The sequence below is a fragment of the Athene noctua genome, chromosome 1 (assembly GCF_965140245.1).
Source record: "Athene noctua chromosome 1, bAthNoc1.hap1.1, whole genome shotgun sequence".
Classification (NCBI taxonomy): domain Eukaryota; kingdom Metazoa; phylum Chordata; class Aves; order Strigiformes; family Strigidae; genus Athene; species Athene noctua.
The window spans coordinates 81,028,604-81,045,693 of NC_134037.1; the positions used below are offsets into that span (position 1 = coordinate 81,028,604).

The 17,090-nt window shown below is 45.2% G+C and overlaps 1 protein-coding gene across 1 annotated transcript; it reads right to left on the bottom strand.

Annotated features, from left to right (window-relative positions):
- Window positions 1–357: 357 nt before the first annotated feature.
- On the bottom strand, window positions 358–14,462 carry DACT2 (dishevelled binding antagonist of beta catenin 2). The gene is made up of 4 exons (XM_074896685.1): window positions 13,869–14,462; window positions 7,882–8,014; window positions 6,163–6,450; window positions 358–2,979 (listed from the first exon to the last, which is right to left on the bottom strand). The coding sequence occupies exons 1-4, from the start codon at window positions 14,106–14,108 to the stop codon at window positions 1,181–1,183; spliced, it is 2,460 nt and encodes an 819-aa protein (XP_074752786.1). The 5' UTR covers window positions 14,109–14,462; the 3' UTR covers window positions 358–1,180.
- Window positions 14,463–17,090: the final 2,628 nt, after the last annotated feature.

Sequence of the window (17,090 nt, forward strand, 5' to 3'; positions counted from 1 at the left end):
TCAAATGCAGTCAAAACACATGTATACAGAAACGTATAAGAGTGTCTTGTGAAAAAATTGCACCAATCTGAGACAGTGAAACACTACCCTGTCCTAAATACAAATACTGTTTTTAAATTCACTGATTCAGAAGCAGGTGCTGAAGCAGGTTTCCTGAGACAGAGGCTGAAAAAGGACCCTGGTTCTGAATGAGCTATAGCAACCCTCTGAAAAATAAAAAAGAACACCTCTGCACAGCAATCATGAAATCACAAGTCTGCTTCACCAAAGAAAGCTTCTCCACATTACTGATGTGACGTTAAGAGTTCAGAATAATTTTCTTTAAAGTCAGACAAGAACAATTTTCAGAAGTACATTAAATAGTATTTATTGAGTTTACAATTTCAGGGGCAAAGCTATAATCTCAGTCCCAGCTATTCACACACAGTGGCACTGAGCCATCATGTTCTTTCAGACATTCAACAAATGAACAAAACAGTAACATGGAACATCATAAAGAGGGTGTTTGAAAAAAAACCCCTGTACTCTCAGGTTTGAAAACAGGAAACAAACTGAAGTGTTGTTCTCATTCACAAATACATTTCCCTTCTTGATTAAACATAGTACTGATTTTACAGAAGAACAGACATCCTCCTGATGTTTGGGAGAAGGTATGGGATGGTTGATCTGAAAGAAAGTAAAACTATGGACAGCACCAAGAGCTTTTCATACAAGCACAGTGATAGCTGGATGGTTAATGCAGACTTCAGACTGCAAAGAATTCCTCACAAGAGGGAGGGATGCTACCAAATATCCCGTTGAGAAGAGCCCCTCTTCTTGGGAAGCCTTTGTGTCTGGGACTGATTCTGTGGGTGCATATTGTTAACAAACCATCAAGAGCCTGTCTGTGAAATCTTATGGCAGAGGTTGTTCTCATTTTCACCATGGTGACCCTTCTGCATAGTAAAAAAAGGCATCACACAATATACATAGATCCATATTTACAGAATAAATGGCAAAAAATGAAATTAGATACAGTGACATTTATGTCCAGGCATTAACAAACAAGATCCCTTGTGTTGATTCAGAGGTTATTCACAGTTTGTTTAATCAAGTCCTTTTCTCTGCACATGGGCATTCTTGTTTTGCAAATAAGAGCCAGCAGGATACCTCACTGTAAGAAACAGATACTTGCTCTCCCTTAAACCATGGTCATGACCTTCAGAGAAGCAGGTTGGAATCTCCTAATCTTCTTCTTTAGTGCCTTTGAAGCTTTGATGCGACAGATTTTGGGCACTGGGGGAAGAGGCTTGGAAGAGGCCTCGACATTCCCAGATTGTCTGACTGAACCTTCAGGCCAGATGAGCTCACTTTCATCCCCTTCATCATAGTCAAGGGCAAGGCTGCTACTGTTACTGCTGCCATCCGAATCACTTTCACTGGACTCACTGTCCCCAAAACGGTTAGTTGTGAAATCACTGACCTCCCCTTCACTGGTCTCTGCAATGGTGGAGTGGAAGAGGGAAGCACACTCTGCAGAGTACTCGGAGTGGTCTGACTCACTTTTGGCATAACCTCCATGGCGCTGACTCTTGGAGCGAGCCCTCGTGCTGACAGTGCGCAGGACACCAGCTCTCCTTGCTGGCTGCCTGGGTGCTCCCAGGCCAAAGCTACTAGAGAGGCTGGCCGGCTGGGCCTTGGCAGAAATCTCCACCGTGGACTGCCACTTGCGCTGCTTCTTCTTGTTGGCTGTGTCTACGCAACCTGCTTCAAGGGAATACAGTGCATTGGCAGAGGCTTTGTAGAGCTCTGGTCTGGATGGCACAGTGGGGAGCCGAACCTGCACAGGGAACAGGCTAGATTCTGAGCACGATCTGCCAGTCGCGTCACCAGAATACGAAGGTCTCCGCACGAGGCCCTTCGCTCCATGTGGTCTTTGGGGCTGATTCCACTCAGCAGGCAGCCTGGCAGGCCCATGGGACCCTCTTGCCTTCTCCATACAAAAGGCTTGCTTCCCAGGCCGTAGCACCCTTTCACTATTCCTCCTCTTTATCTTCACTGCCTTTGTTTTGGAGCTGGCAAACTTGACTCGGACTTGGTGGGATTCTGCAGGAACGAACTGAGCGTGAACGAACTCACTCCGTGCCACTCGCTCATGACCCCCAGCATTAGCCGATTTGGCATTGCCACACCTTTTGAGAGGTAGCTTTCTGGGTGGGATGGCTTTAGAGTTCCAGGTGCCCGAGCTGGAGTCCTCCTGGCACAGCTGCGAGCAGGATGAACTGTGCTCCACGCTGCTCTCTGTTGCTTCTGCCAGAGGAGAGCCCCTTGCTGCTGACTTGGCAGGATAACAACTGTTCACAGCTGATGGCTCTGTGTCAGGCTGAGTGGATAGCTGTTCTTCATTCATACAATGCATGGTCTCCTGCTGCTTGGCACATTCTCCCTCTGGCACCTCTCTCTGCAGCTTCCCTTCAGCTTTGTTACTTTCCAGAGAACTTAGTTGTTTTTCCAGCTGGCTACTGCTGTTGTTAATTTTCACTCCACCAGTGCTGGGGGTTATAATGAGTCTCTGGTGAGCTGTGGCTGGCTGGCTCTTTGTTGAAACCCACTCACTGGCATCAGCCCGATTGTTCCCTTTGCATCTGGTCAGCTGCAGTAATTTATTGATGTAGCCCCCTGGCTTGGCCTCAGTGGCTGGCCTAGTCCTAATCAAGCTGGGACCTGTCACACTAGGCATGGGTTTGCTGGGAGGAGCCTGGAGGTCTGCTTCTGGGGATGTCCCCACCAGGGAGAAAAGGGGACTTTGCAAAGCCACCGCATGAAGGGGGCTTGGGTAAGGATACACATCAATGCCATTCTTGGAGACCAAGTCGTTCTGGAATTTGGGGTCCATGCTGACCAAGTGTGTGTCTCCGGTATGGCAGAGAGGCAACACGGATTTGGGATCTGTCTCTTTCTGAAATCTACTGTCTGCTGGAATGACTCTTTCCAAGTCACCTACACAGTGGATGAAAATAAATAACCTAATTAAATCACAGACAATTACATTCAAAATGGCTTATGCTAAAACTGGTATTTCAAAGGGATGTGCTAGCTTTCACTAAAATCAGTAGCATGAATGAAGAAAACCATTTCAGTCCTCCAAGATCAGTTAATTACTTCCAGGTTTTTATTCACCTGAGCATAACAGGAGATTAGAATGCCTTTTAAGGCCAATAATAAAACTCATGCCTTTGCAGGAAATTTAAACCGTGCTACTTGGCGGAAAGTAAATCTATGCATATATTAAAATGTTTTAGAATGTCACAGACTAACAGGAAGCCAACAAACTAAACAAAAATAAGGGATTATTTTTATTTCTGAGCAGAGGTAAAAAGTGAATCCAACAACCAGAAACCCTGAAGCTGAATGTCATGTAAAATTATCCAATACAACAGATAACGGTTTTTGAACACCTTGCCCCCAGGATAGGATAAAGATTTCCTCTGGACATATGACTGTTAACTCAAATTCCTGAAATTTCCAGCATGCAGAGTCAATAGCATTTTTTAAAAAAATGGTTAAATTGGAATTCCAGCTTTTCCTCCAACCCTTTTATATTATGTGTCTTGGAAAAATCTATAGTACTCAATCAGATGCTTTAAGAGGGCTTAAGCAGACACTAGGTTATAGTGTTTCTTGACCTCTTAAATATTGGAAGCTGTGCTTGTTTATCCTTTTGCATCTTGCTTTAGTAAGACGTTAGTGAACAGAAGCACTCAATGCACACGGGAGAGACTCATAGGTCCCACAGACCAGAGAGTGATATGATTCTACTTTTCCTTAACCCCAAATCCAATGAAACCTCCTAACTGGATCTCTCATTTCATTTGATAGCAACATTACCAGTCTCATGCCTTTCTCAGGTAAGTAACTTCTTAAGAGATTCCAGAAATTCCAGAAAGAAATATTCAGAGGTTTTATTAACAGGCACAAAATCAGGAATGCCATAATTCTATATGTGGGTTTTCAAAAAGTCAACCTTAAGGAATAAGAGGAATGAGCTAAAGAACCTTTACTTTGAAAAATCTAAGGGTAACTACTCAGGTAGACTAGGGAGGCTCAGTCCCTGAAGACTGCACTTATGGCCACCAATTCAGATCTCTTAAATGTTGGGAGTACTGTCAAGGCTGCTGTAAGTTACACTTGACTGCTGCCCCTTCCTCTTAGGAGCACTTCCTGTGTGCTGCGAGGACGGGCTGTATTCTTGCATGAAGCAAGACTCTTCCATCCAGACAAGGCATCTGATAGAGCACTATGGTGCTGTGTTAGCTCTGGTATCAAGAGTATAGGAACCATCTGCAGTTAGCTTGGATTCCTCTGTACAACGGTGCAGACTCCAGTGCCAACAAATCCTCAGCTATCTGATTTCCAGGCTGCTTCATGCTACCAGGAAACACAATCATCAAATCCAACCACATATTTCACTTACAGTGACTATTTCTGTGCTGTGACAGGAAGCTTCTGAAAGACCTCAGGATTTGGTGTGCTCTGCAGTGTCCTACCTAAAGCACTTACAGACCTACTACAGCAAAGGTTAGGATGATGATTTCTCAAACATACTTCCATAATGAAAATTCTTTAGGACATTGTTGGCAGTGTGTAGTGGTACTCTCTTGTGCAAGAAAACCAGGAAGGTGTCGAAAGAATGCTGTGCTTGTGGTATCTCAGCAAGCTTTCTGCTTGCCACTGAAAGAAAAGGCAATCGGTTTGTACCTGCAGTTACCTGTGGGAACAAGCTAAGGAGAGGAAAAGAGAAATGTCTTCTCCTCTCCAAATGATGCTGTTCTGAAGTAAGATCTTTCTCACTTCCTGCAATGTGGTCAACTTTGAGAGAATTGTTTCTTCAAGACTACACCCACTACTTATCTTTCTCACACTGAAGGAAGAGGTTCTAGACAGGAAGAAAGGAGGCGGTGGTGGAAAAAGGAAGGAGGGCTGAAGGAGGTCTCTAGCCTCACTCCCGCACCCCTACTTAGCAACATCTATCCCCTTTTCTCCAAGTCTGTCTCCATATCCAAAAAAACCCTAGGGTCTTAGCAAAATGTTGCAAGGAAGAAAAGTTCTGGTAGAAGTCTGTATTCTGAACGTGGAAGCCATGGATCATTAAGCTCAGCTCCATCCCCAGTCTCTGAGAAGCCTTGAGAAGACTTTGCTTTTATGCTGTAATTTACCACCATCGCTTCAGGTGTGTCTGCACAGGTAGGTACTGAAGAGATGGCCTTTGCTTCTGCTCTGTGCTAGCCAGAGGTGAGCTAGCTCAGGTCAAGAAGCTGTGGAAATGACTCCAGAATGACACAGTATTTGAAATGATGTTCCCCGTGGACTCCCTGTTTCTATAATGGAACTGTCACACATCTGGCTGGGTCCCCATATGAACTGCACTAACACAAGGTTGCTCTGAGGCCATGGAAGGACCCAAAATAATAGTATGATGTCACTTCACAGATGGGTAAACAAGAGATTTGGAATATTAATGGAACTTTGTCCATTTTGTCTAAAAGTGTGATGCAAATTCATGGCTGATCCACTATTAGGCCCATGACTGGTTCCTATACAGTCAATTAACCTTTGGTGTCTGTTATCCCTAACTGTACACAATAAATAATAAAAAAGATTACTGTTTGAGTCCACATGAATTGGGCAAGGTGTATAGAAGTACTATCATAATCATTTTACAACAGATTGAGAAAACAGGCACTAAGCCTGGAAGAGTCGCATTCTCCTCAGATTTCTGTAAAATATTTCTCACTCTAATTTTGAATTCACCTTGTATTTTTCATATATCCCTGCACCTTCACACAAGGTATTTAAAATAATGCATTTCTCCTGATTTCACAAACAGGCAAATTAAAAAACCTATCTCAACATTCATTACAATTTTATCCCATCCACTTAAATATCTTTCCATTTCTAAATGCATACATCCTCATATTTGTTATTGGTTAAAAGTGTCTGAGTATAGAGATGAGTTAAAGTTTGACAGTAAAAGGTTTGGCTCTTTGATTTCGATTAATTCTCACTTTGTTTATTGAAACTGAGTACTATATATTGATTACACATTGGTATATTGGGTCCTAAAAATAATAACTAGGATCCTGCCCTTCTCCTGAATGAGTATACAATTCTGCAGTTGATTACCTGTGGAAACTGGCCTCGGTCGGGACCTGGCAGGGGTCCCAGAAATGTCTGTGCTAGCTATAATCCGACATCCATCGCTGACATAGGTTCCTTGCTGTTGGAAGCTGGTGGTATGCACAGTAGTTTCATCTGCAGACTTGGGTCTGTAATCAAACACACTGAGCCTTGCTTTAGGGTGTTGAGAGCCAGGCAAAAGACTGGTGTGGGAGGAGGAGATGGACTCGCTGTACACAGAGGTACAAGAATTGGAGAGTGAGCAAGAACCACCATCGCTCAGGTCATAGAAGCCTGCAGAGTTAAAATAAATAGGAGGATATTTCTTATTACAGTAACTAAACATGCTCTGTAAAAGAAAAATGCAGAGAACAAAATAAACCTCCATTTGTTATGTGCCACAGTCCTAAATTTACAATAATTTACTTGGGTAACTTTAGCAGAGGTACACATTTTATTGGGGTTCTGCATATTTACTTAGGCCCTAAGCCAGCTTGCAACACACATGCATGCTTAGTTCTGAGGGTGGGATGGGGTGAAGTGCAGCATCATCATGCCCAGTTCTTCACTGAAGAACGTCTTTGGGGACTATTACGCAACTGGTATAAAATAGGGCCATCTTACACAGCTGCAACTTGTGCTAGGTGCATGCAAGCACAGCTTGGATGGGAAAGTAGAGTGAAACTAGCCTGTGATAAGAGCTGCCAAGTGTGTGATAGCTGGAATGTCTAAGGGCAGAGAACGGAGGCTATCTTCTCTCTCCAAGCCTTGCAATCATTGCCAATTAATTATGGAAGTATTAAAAAGGCTCTGTATAAATTCAAGATAGGAATTTTTATTATTCCTCTCTATATAAAGCAAACAGAAAAGGAAGCTGCTTCCTTTTGAGCTATGTATATGCCTAAGTGCACAACTCCTAACACTCAACAGAAATTTGCACTTTTTATACCCACTTGCAGGCTGCAAATCTGTGTGCTGTAAATAAAAAAATTCTTTCCTTGTCTCACTGAAGACTTAAGGCTTTTCAAAATTCAGTTTAAATAGAAGTATTCCCACTGTCCCAGACTAGATAACAGAAACTGGCTTTAACAGACATCCTAGCTACTATATAAAAGTCTGCAGTACAGTGGGCTCTGTGAATCAGACCAGAAATCTGAAACCCAGTCTCCTTCTGTCCATGACAGCTTTGGAGTGTTTTTTCTCAAGTGTATTTTAATAGAGCTGTTTCATTTTTATATAAATGATCAAACATTCATTTGGCCAGAGCACTTCAGTGGTAGTAATCTTCAAAGCCTTAGAGAACTTCAGGCCTCAGGACCCTTCTTGGACTGAAGCAGAACACCGACGTGGATGTTGGTCTCCTTCACTTCTAGTAAGGACTTCAGCCACTTTGCCAGTGGTCATTCTGCACTGGACAAGGTAATTAACTAATAAACCTACCTCCTCCCCCTTCCAGTTGTGGCTGAAATGTCAATTTTAAAATTTAAAAAAAAAAAATCCAGAAAAGATATTGTTTGTGTGAATAAGCATTTTCCAACTAAATCATTTTTGCAAGAAAATTCCCACCAGCTCTGTGAGTGTGCTCTGTGCCAGATGACTACTCTCTGCCTCAGTCATAGGGCACTGTTTCTGACCAAACAATACAGAGAGTTTTGCTTAGCAGTTGACATCCTTCAGTTCTCCTAGCACAACACCCCTGGGAATAAAGGACCAAGTGCACATTACCTGAGCTGGGCCGGCTGTCACTATCCAAGTATTCACTGGAGGTCTTACTGACATCCAATTTCAGCTCACTTATTCGCTGGTCTAGCTGATCCAGGTGGCTTTTCAAGCCGACATCCTGTCTCCTCAAACGACACTAATTCACAAGTGGAGGGAAGAAGGAGGAAATGGAGAATAATCACAGTTAGCATCTCAGCGGCAACACATGAATTCAGGCCATCTGTGCCGGACAGATTCTGCTCTCATGAAGTGTTTTGCTTAGCTAGAGACTGTTGCAATTGGCTCTCTGTAATGAGACTGACATAATGGACAAGTACAAAACATTCTGTTTCTCAGTATATATTGTCTTCTGCCCAGCTGGACATGTTCTCAAAACTTTTCATACTGAATATACTTATTTTAACCTTTGGGCTTTTTGTTATACCTATGGCAGGAACTATATCTCTAAAGAGGATTGCAATCTTTTAACTAATTAACATATTAATATATGCACCGTGTTTTGCCATACATTGCCTCCAAGCAGAAGATGAGATAAACGTTACGATTTGCCTACATGAACTCTAAAGCTGCCTGATGAAAGGAAACTGCTGTATGTAAAGGTATCTTATTGCCACACAAAGTAAAGGCAGCACACTCCTTTCTGTAAAACTTTTGGCTTTGATGACACGTCTTTATAGCTGAAAGGGTACACTGCACAAATTGTGACATCTGCTTTGTTTAAAGTTTTGCTTGCATGTCTTGTGGCAAGATATTTCCACACATTTTGTACAAGGAGAAGGCGGCATTTGAATACTGCTGTGAAAATGACTGTATTTAAAATAAATGGTGTCTCAAGCTTGTGAATAATAATCCTTCAGAAGCCAGCAACAAGGTCGTTTGCCTGCTGCAATCACTGACCAGGCTGATCTGAGGTAACAGCTCTCACAGTTGCTCTCCCAGTATTTATGCCGTCAGCTTGGCGAGGCAGATGGCCAGGCATTAGGTACCAGCCAAAAAACCACAGTTTGTTTCTGTCACAAACTTCTCACATGGCACTTGGCAAATTATCTAGGCCCAGTTACTATTTAGGCAGCTTCTAATTATATCCCACCTCACCATCCATCCAACAGCACTTTACAGAAAGGTGGTCTCTTGAAGTTGGTTGTAAAGTTGAGCTCACAGCCCTTGAGAGGCCAGGTTTCCACTCAGTAATGATGAGAAAAACATGGCTAAGATTCTTCTTTATGTGTACTTTACAGATTTAAAAATACAAGTGGCAGTTCTACCAGCATTTTCAACCCCAAAATGGAAAAATGCAGTCTTGGTCCCTTGAACTAATTAAAGTTTCTGCAAAATTAAATGACTGCAGAAAATAAAAATGTATGTACACATTTTGGACTCCACCTTGTGTTCAGATTATTCAGCTTTTAGTATCTGCATTTTTAGGTTTCTCCATAGCTATAAATACTAAAAGCAAGGAAAGCTAAGATCTTACAGTGATCAGTCAATTATTAGAAACTGGGATTCAAGAAAGATAGAAAAAAGACAGACGTCCTGAGTCTCATGAGACAATTGTTACAGCTGATGATGCTGCTGAGATGAATGAAAAGTTATTCCTAGCATGCTTTTAGGGAGAACTGGAGGAACATGTAAGACACAAGAAATAAAGCCCCTTTTTGTTACTGTCACACATCTAGAAAGGTTTTAAGCTCAAGAGTCTCATTACTGCTTCCGAGGAAAACCCGTGGTGATATTCCCTCTTCCTGTTTCATATAAACAAAAAGAAAGAGCTGAATAATAATGGAGATTTTCTATCCCATCTGAATGATGAATGTATGACCTCCTCAGTTCTTCTTTATTTCCTTTATGGTGAAAAAGCAAAAACATGCCATGCCTCCTTCAATCCCACCTACTCAGGAAATCACAAAGTTTTGTTTTCACGGCTGGAATTAATTGCTTAATGATTAATGTTTTGCCAGCCAATCCCTCAGTCTGTGGTTTCTGATTAATGACAGAGAGGCCACAAGGCTCTCAGGTATTCAAAGATTATTTATTATACCTCCAGGTTCTGTCTGCGCTTTCACAGCATTTTACCCAACACACATGATTTACATCATTGTATTTAACCCTTTTATGGTGTCTCACACCATTGGGTTTTCATGTTTCCAGCAGACTTTGTAGCTTTGATCTTTCAGTTAACTCCTTCTGCACTTCAAGACAAGAAGCATTCCTCAAACCACTTGGATGACTTTTCCGGTGTGTTTGCTTGAGGTTGTTATTGCTCTAACCACGATAAGCAGCACTCAGAACAATAAACCCTCAACACACTCTTTCTCAATTCACAACATGAATTTTACATGAGACAAAACCTTTCAGGTGAAGCCATCTGTTTGCTTTGGGCAATGCAGCTGTGAAGACTCCTGTACACTGCACAATGCAGGGCCAGACTTTCCAAATCAACTTGTACTACTGATGGCCCACAGTTTTTGGGAGCCAAATCTAGGATATCGTGATACCACTCATTTTTCAGAAGGAAGAACACTCTGAAAAGGAGGTTCCTTTAAGTCAACACAAATTGGCATATCAAATCAAGGCACCAAAACTCACTGGTCATACTTGACTATTCCTCTTAACTATTAATCTCTTCAGTTAAAGGTGGGGTGGTGGTGGTGGTGTGTGTTTGACGTCTATTGGTTGTAGATTAGCATTTGACAGTTTTATTAATCTGACTGTATTTTGGAATGGACAAAAGATGCCATTAATCTTACCTAATTTTGCACACCTAAGATATGTTCACCCTTGCGTCTTTTTGTAACTGATGGTAAAAAGCAGCCAGTTTCAGACGAAAATTAATTTCACCTATCCCAGACCCTTACTCTAGAGTGAGGTGAATTCCTTCTGGAAGCACCTCTTTCTCACAGTTGACAAAAACTTTAAATTAGTTTAATAATAAAAAAAACCCAACCTGGTTTGAAAGATGTTTTCTTCTATTTAAAACTATCTCAAGGGGAAAAAAAAAAAATCTGTGCAAAATGCAGGGTACCAAGAGTTTGTTGTGGGTTTTTTGGTTTTGTTTTTTTTTTTCTCTTCAGTATAAAGTGTCCCCTCTCACATTTTTATACCACTACAAGACACCTGAAAGCTTACAAAACAAAATAATCGAATTCGAATCAAATCAAACGGTTTTTATAAATATATTCTCTGAGAAAACAGCTGAGAAAATACTGGATGCTGCAGACTTAGACATCCATCCACTCTGACAGTGAAAATGTCACAGCTTGCGTTCTTTGTATTAGCCTCAATTTGCACCTCTTTTCTTCTATGTCACCATTATACGGTTTGACCAAAGGGCTAGTTTAGCACCTTTGGGATCACAGACAGTAGATGGCATAACTCTGCTTCTCTTCTGCTACAGAGTTGACCTTGCCTGCACTTGAGTAACTTGCAGCTACCAGAAGAGCCCCTGGCCAGCAAAAAGAGCTCCTAGCTGGGACAAAAAACCGACATGCTGCTAGGGGAAGCAGAAAGCCTGCAAGCCCTGCTGCCTACAGCAGACTGCTGGAAAGGCCAGCTGCTGGCTGTCACTGGTACCTGTTGCAGGGGAAGAGACTGGGATGCTGGAGTAGCATCCACATGTGGTTCCCATGGCACCTGAAGGCTCTGCTCCACCCATTCCTGCTAGTGGCACTTGACCCCTTTAGGCTACTGCCTCTGCTCTTCTGTTTCTCACCTTACCATTACAGGAGAAGCCCGGCTTGACTTGTCATCTGCCTTGTTTTCATTGCTGAGATGCCTTGAGCCAGCTCCAGCTGATACAGCTTCCCCATTTTATGTTGCAAGGACCACACTTCTAATGAATTAAACCCCTACCACACCGAAGCGCAGGGCTACAGCCCTACTTGAAACTTGGATCAAGATACACTGCAAGGCAAAGCTACATTTACATTGTTAATGAGTTTCTCAATCTGAAAGTTTACAGAGCAGCGATCACGTACTCACACATCATCCATGGGCCAAGAACAACGACGATGAAGATGTAACACTCCCTGAGCAATGCTGTGCTTTGCGTTTTCCATTGGTTTTAGTTTTAACTTAATTTCCTGTGATCATGAACAGAATTTTCAAGGGGGTTTAGTGCAATACACTGCTCCTGAGTCACCAGTTTTCAGCCCATGGTCGCCGAGTTCCTAGGATCTGTGGACTATTTCTAAAAGGACTGTGAAAAGCCTGTTTTCAACTGGTTTTCCTTTGCTATTAAGCAGCTTTGATGTATGCAGCTCTACTCAAATATATGTCTGCAATTTGCAGGGGAAAAAACCAATAAAGGTACCAGGTATACCAGTCTGAAAAGCTTCTAGCAGCCAGGGGTCAATCAGAAAAGCTCTGTATCACTACTTCAAGCCATTTGTAGAACTGCATTTTTGCTGAAGAACCTGCCCCTGGATTTATATAGTTCTGAGTCACTCCTCTCAAGCTTTATGAACACTTCCCTCTCAGACACCCCCAGAAGACATGTTTCCAGTAATTGCACTGGCACCTACTGGCGAAATCCATCCCTCTCTGATGGTGTGCTGTGCTACTCTCATCTCCACCCCCCCACCCCCGACTCCTGTATTTCTAAGGGCAGAAATTTAATTTCCATTTTAATGGCTAGTTTCTCCCACGTCCTTGGAAAGCCTTGTAGGGTGCCAATAAAGTCCTGACAAGCTAATCTGCTATTTTCATATTTTATTTGAAAAATACATAAGCAAACTAGTAATTATAGAAAAAGAGATGACATGAAAAAAGAACAGTCACTATGGTCAGAGGTCATTGGGTGTTTCTGTTAGCCCAGTGGCCCCAGACAGGCAATAAATGCCTTCAATTCTTTCGTTTAGCTAGGCAAAAAAAAAAAAAAAAAGAAAAAAGTAGAGCCATTAGTTACAATTATCAAGGACAGGTAATCTAGTGGTTGGCAGTCCACTTGTCCTGCATGTTTTACTTGAATCAAGACATGCCTGCTGCAGTGTTTTCACATGTGGTGGCTAGGTTTCCTTGAAGGTTAAAGCCAATTTTATTCTGAGATGCTGCCTGATAAAGCTGCCTACAGGGAGTGAATAACCGTGCTGTTTTCACACCTGATTGATAACTGATGGCCAAGCCTTGCACCAGTACAAGGAGGGAAAGGGCTCTGAATTAAGTCTGAGTTTACTGAAGTGTGTAATTGCCCAATTAAAGCCCTTTCCCCTTTGATTGTTGTCTCACCTATGAAACGCGTTTCAATCGCAATTCAGATTTTTTCCTTCACAAAAAACGCGTGCAAGCGGGTGGTGCAAGACTTCACAAACAAGGCCTGGCATTCGGTTATTCTTCTCTTTTCATCACGCAATCCGTGGCAAAAACAAAGTACCACTGGCCCACGAACCCCGAACCCCTTCTTGGCGGACTGGCTCCGTCTGGCACACAACTGCGCGGGCACACACAGGTGTCCGCACACACACCAAACCCCTGTGTGCGGAGCCTATTATGGGTATTTCGCTGTGTGTGTCTTCTGATCTCCTGTCCAAAAGGCTACTGCCGGCCGGAGCCGAGCTCTCACAAGCGTGATACGTGTTTATTACTGAAGTTAATCATCTCCTACTCCTCGGCTCCGATGAATGAGCAAAGCCGGGTGACAACTTCTCCCCGGCGCCGCTCCTGGCACAGAGCCGCCCTCCTCCTCCTCCTCCTCCACCACCGCCAGGCGTTTCGGCTCAGGTGAGCCCCGCCTGAGGAAAAGCAGCGACCGTTATAACGGCCGCGACGGGGACAGGCGCGGCCACCCGCCCGGACCTGCCCGTGGCGGGGGGGAACGGCGCCGGCAGCTCCCGAGGGGGACCCGGTGCCAGGCAGCCGGTGCGGGGCGGCCCGGCCCGGCCCGGCGGCGCTCCCCTCCGCCCGCCCGCCCGCCCTCAGCGCCGTGGCCCCGCAGAAACCCCCGGAGATGGGAAACGGACCCCGGGGGTAGCGGGGCGTCCTGTCCCGTCCCTTACCAGCTGCTCCTTCAGGGCGGTGAGGGTGGCCTCCAGCCGGTGCTCCTTGCTGTGGGCGGACAGGAGCTGCTCTCCGCCGCCCGCCGCTGGCCGCTGCGGCATGGCCAGGGCGGCCCGCACCAGCTCCCGCTGCTTCTCCCGCAGCACCTGGAGCTCCTGGAGGCCGGCCAGGGCCGCCTGCAGCCTCTCGCCCACCCGGCCGCGATCCCAGCCGCCCGCCCGCGGGGCGCCCAGCAGCATCGTCAACGCTGGGCCGCGACACCGGCCATGGCAGTGGGGCGGCGGGGAGGCGGCGGGGCTGCTCCCGCCCCGGGCCGTGGCTGCGGCGAGGGCCGCCCGCCCCGCTCCGCTCCGCGGCTGGCACCGGAGCGAGTGAAGCAGTGCCGCGGCGGCTCCTGCGGTTTTGGAGGAGAGGTGGGGACGGGGGAGGGAGGGGAGGTGGGGACGGGGGAGGGAAGGAAGGAGGGAGGGAAGGGAAGGGAAGGGAAGGGAAGGGAAGGGAAGGGAAGGGAAGGGAAGGGAAGGGAAGGGAAGAGAAGAGGGCTGCGGCGCCGGGACCACCTCTCGGGGTGGATACGCGCGGAGAGGAGCCAGTGCCCGTGCGCTCCCCCCACCCCGCGCTGGGGCGGCCCCTGCCCCGGGGGCAGGACGGGCAGCCCGCCCTCCCCTGCAGCAGCAGCGGGCGCCGGGGCGGGAGGGGAGGGCCCGGCCCGGCGGGGAGCGATCGCCGGGGACGCTGCGGTGAAGGAACCCCGGCCCGTCGTCGTGCTGCAGCCTCGTGCAGGCGGGGATGATGAGAGGGTGCGGTGGAGGGAGCGCTGGCGGGCACAACGCCTCCCTCAGGAAACCCCGGCGCGGGTAACGCCATCCCTTCCCCGCTTTGCTGGCGAGTCCTGTCGGGCACAGGCACGGCACTGGCACTCCTCGTCTTGCTGTCCAGAAACCAGCCCAGCCGGGATCTAATCGCAGAAGTTCGCTTTCTTCTACTGAATTGTGGATCGTCACTTTGGAAGCAAGGCACAGACCTGTGCTGTGAGGTCAAGGTGTGGCTCTGGGGCAGAAAGTCATTTGAAGGGCTCAGGATTTGCTTTAAACGGGGCCTGAAAACACAGTTGGTCACCAAAACCCAGGACTACGGTGTTGTTGCTACCACGAAATGCCTGTGTTTGCAGCTCCTGAGACAGGCAGCTGCAGCTTCTTAGGAGGCCAGCGGGCAGCAAAGCCAGTGTGTCTATAGTGAAGCAGAGGGGCAGAAGAAGCCCTAATACCAAGAGTAGTCTGGTGAACACAGTGCTAAGGGAGTCAGACAGTGGAACAGGCTGCCCAGGGAGGTGGTGGAGTCACCATCCCTGGATGTGTTTAAGGGTCGTTTAGATGAGATGCTGGGGGATATGGTGTAGGGAAGAACTTTGTAGAGCAGGGCTGAAGGTTGGACCCGATGATCCCAAGGGTCTTTTCCAACTTGAATGATCCGTGAACAGTTTTTGATGCTGCCTACACTAAAGTAGGAAGCATTTGGATCCCATAGATCTTGAGATCACTGTGTGCCGTGCTCAAGAGATTAAAATAATTTCAGGAAGGGTGTATGATTCTCCATGAAGCAGTGAGCACACACACACAACCCATCTGTCCGTGGTTATCTTCTGTTCACCCTGTGGTGTATGTTTAAAAGCTAGTGTGCTTTAATTTGAATGCCACTTGACTTTGTGCTGGGGTACATGAGTTGGGTGAGCGGGAACCAGTTGCTCTGTCATCTGTTGTTCAAGTAGCCTTCTTTCAACACCACGTGTGGGTGGCTGTTGCTGCGCTGAGCCTGCAGCCAGCCTAGCTTTCCCTGTAGCAGTCCTTAGCAGTAGGAATGTCAGAAGCAGTAATGTCAAATTCAGCACCTGCTGGAGGGGAGCAAATTATTAATGTGTTCGTTCACTAAGTCCCATGCAACACATTATTTGATAGTCCCAGCAGGACTAGGCCTTGCTTTCACCATGTCACTTTCAACAGTTTCAACATGTAGCTTGAAGACTGGAGAACAGTATTTACCCTGCAAATTTGAGCTATGTCAGAAGGGGTCCAGAGAGGTCCTATTCTGACAAGTTGTGCACAAATATTCACAAATGTCTCCAGCTGCAGATGAAACTGCAAGAACAGGAAGGACTGATAGTCACAGCACTACAATGTGTAGTTGAAGTGTGTATGAGGTATGACATGTATGCCGTCATCTACAGCATGTTTTGTTTTTTTTCTTCAAGGAATATGCCTCTGCTCTTCTTCCTTCCCCATTCATCTCGTTGAACTACCCGTTACAGAGCAATGCCTCAGTGCCAGGATGACTGAGCTCTTCATCTACAAGGTGAAAAGAAAAACTGAGTTCAAAACTAAGATGCTCATGAAGGTGCTGACAAAAGACAGCATGAAATGCTGTCACCTTTCAGATGGAGGGTGGCAAACAGCCATCAGTGTGTGGCATGTGGCAAGAATCTTGCAAAATACCACTGTAGGTATGAGGAGCTGAAGCGTTTTTGTAAATCACTTGACTTGGCACTTGTTAAAACAGACATATGGTGCAGTTCCTTACTTTATTCAAACCATGTTCTAACATGACCAAATACAAGTCACCAACACAAATACCAGTTAGTATATACTTGCTAGGAGAATTAGATAATATAAGGTCATATATCCTTCTTTCTTTTCCTCCTTCCTTTACAAGGAGCTCTTATCCCTTGCTCTTTGTTCTTCCTCTTCTTTCATCTTTTTATCTTTTCATACATTAAATCCCAAATGGGCTATATCACAGCAGTATCTTTATTCTAATCAGCTTCCTGATTATCCCCTCGGTTGTACTGATTACTTTCTTCCTCAGAACCCTTGTGATGTCACTTAATCTTTTCAGATAACTCAACAAATAGCTTGTGTTGTCTGATTTCTGGAGGAGAGAGTACAAGGTGTGAATTGCCCCCAAATTAGTAGGGATTTACAAAACTTTTCCTATTCTTAATGACTGATAGAGAAGAATGTTTGATATTGATGCTCTGTAAAATTTAATTAGCCTTTATGAATAACTTAAAAAAGGGAGCAATCTACGGTAACACCCCATTTTGCTGCCTAGCTTTAGTACACTGAATCCGATGCTGAAATGTAGCTTGCACTTTTCAGGAGCCTTAAGGTTTGACTTTTCACTTAGGTTACTTTAATTTCATTAATTTCAAAGACATTATTATTAAT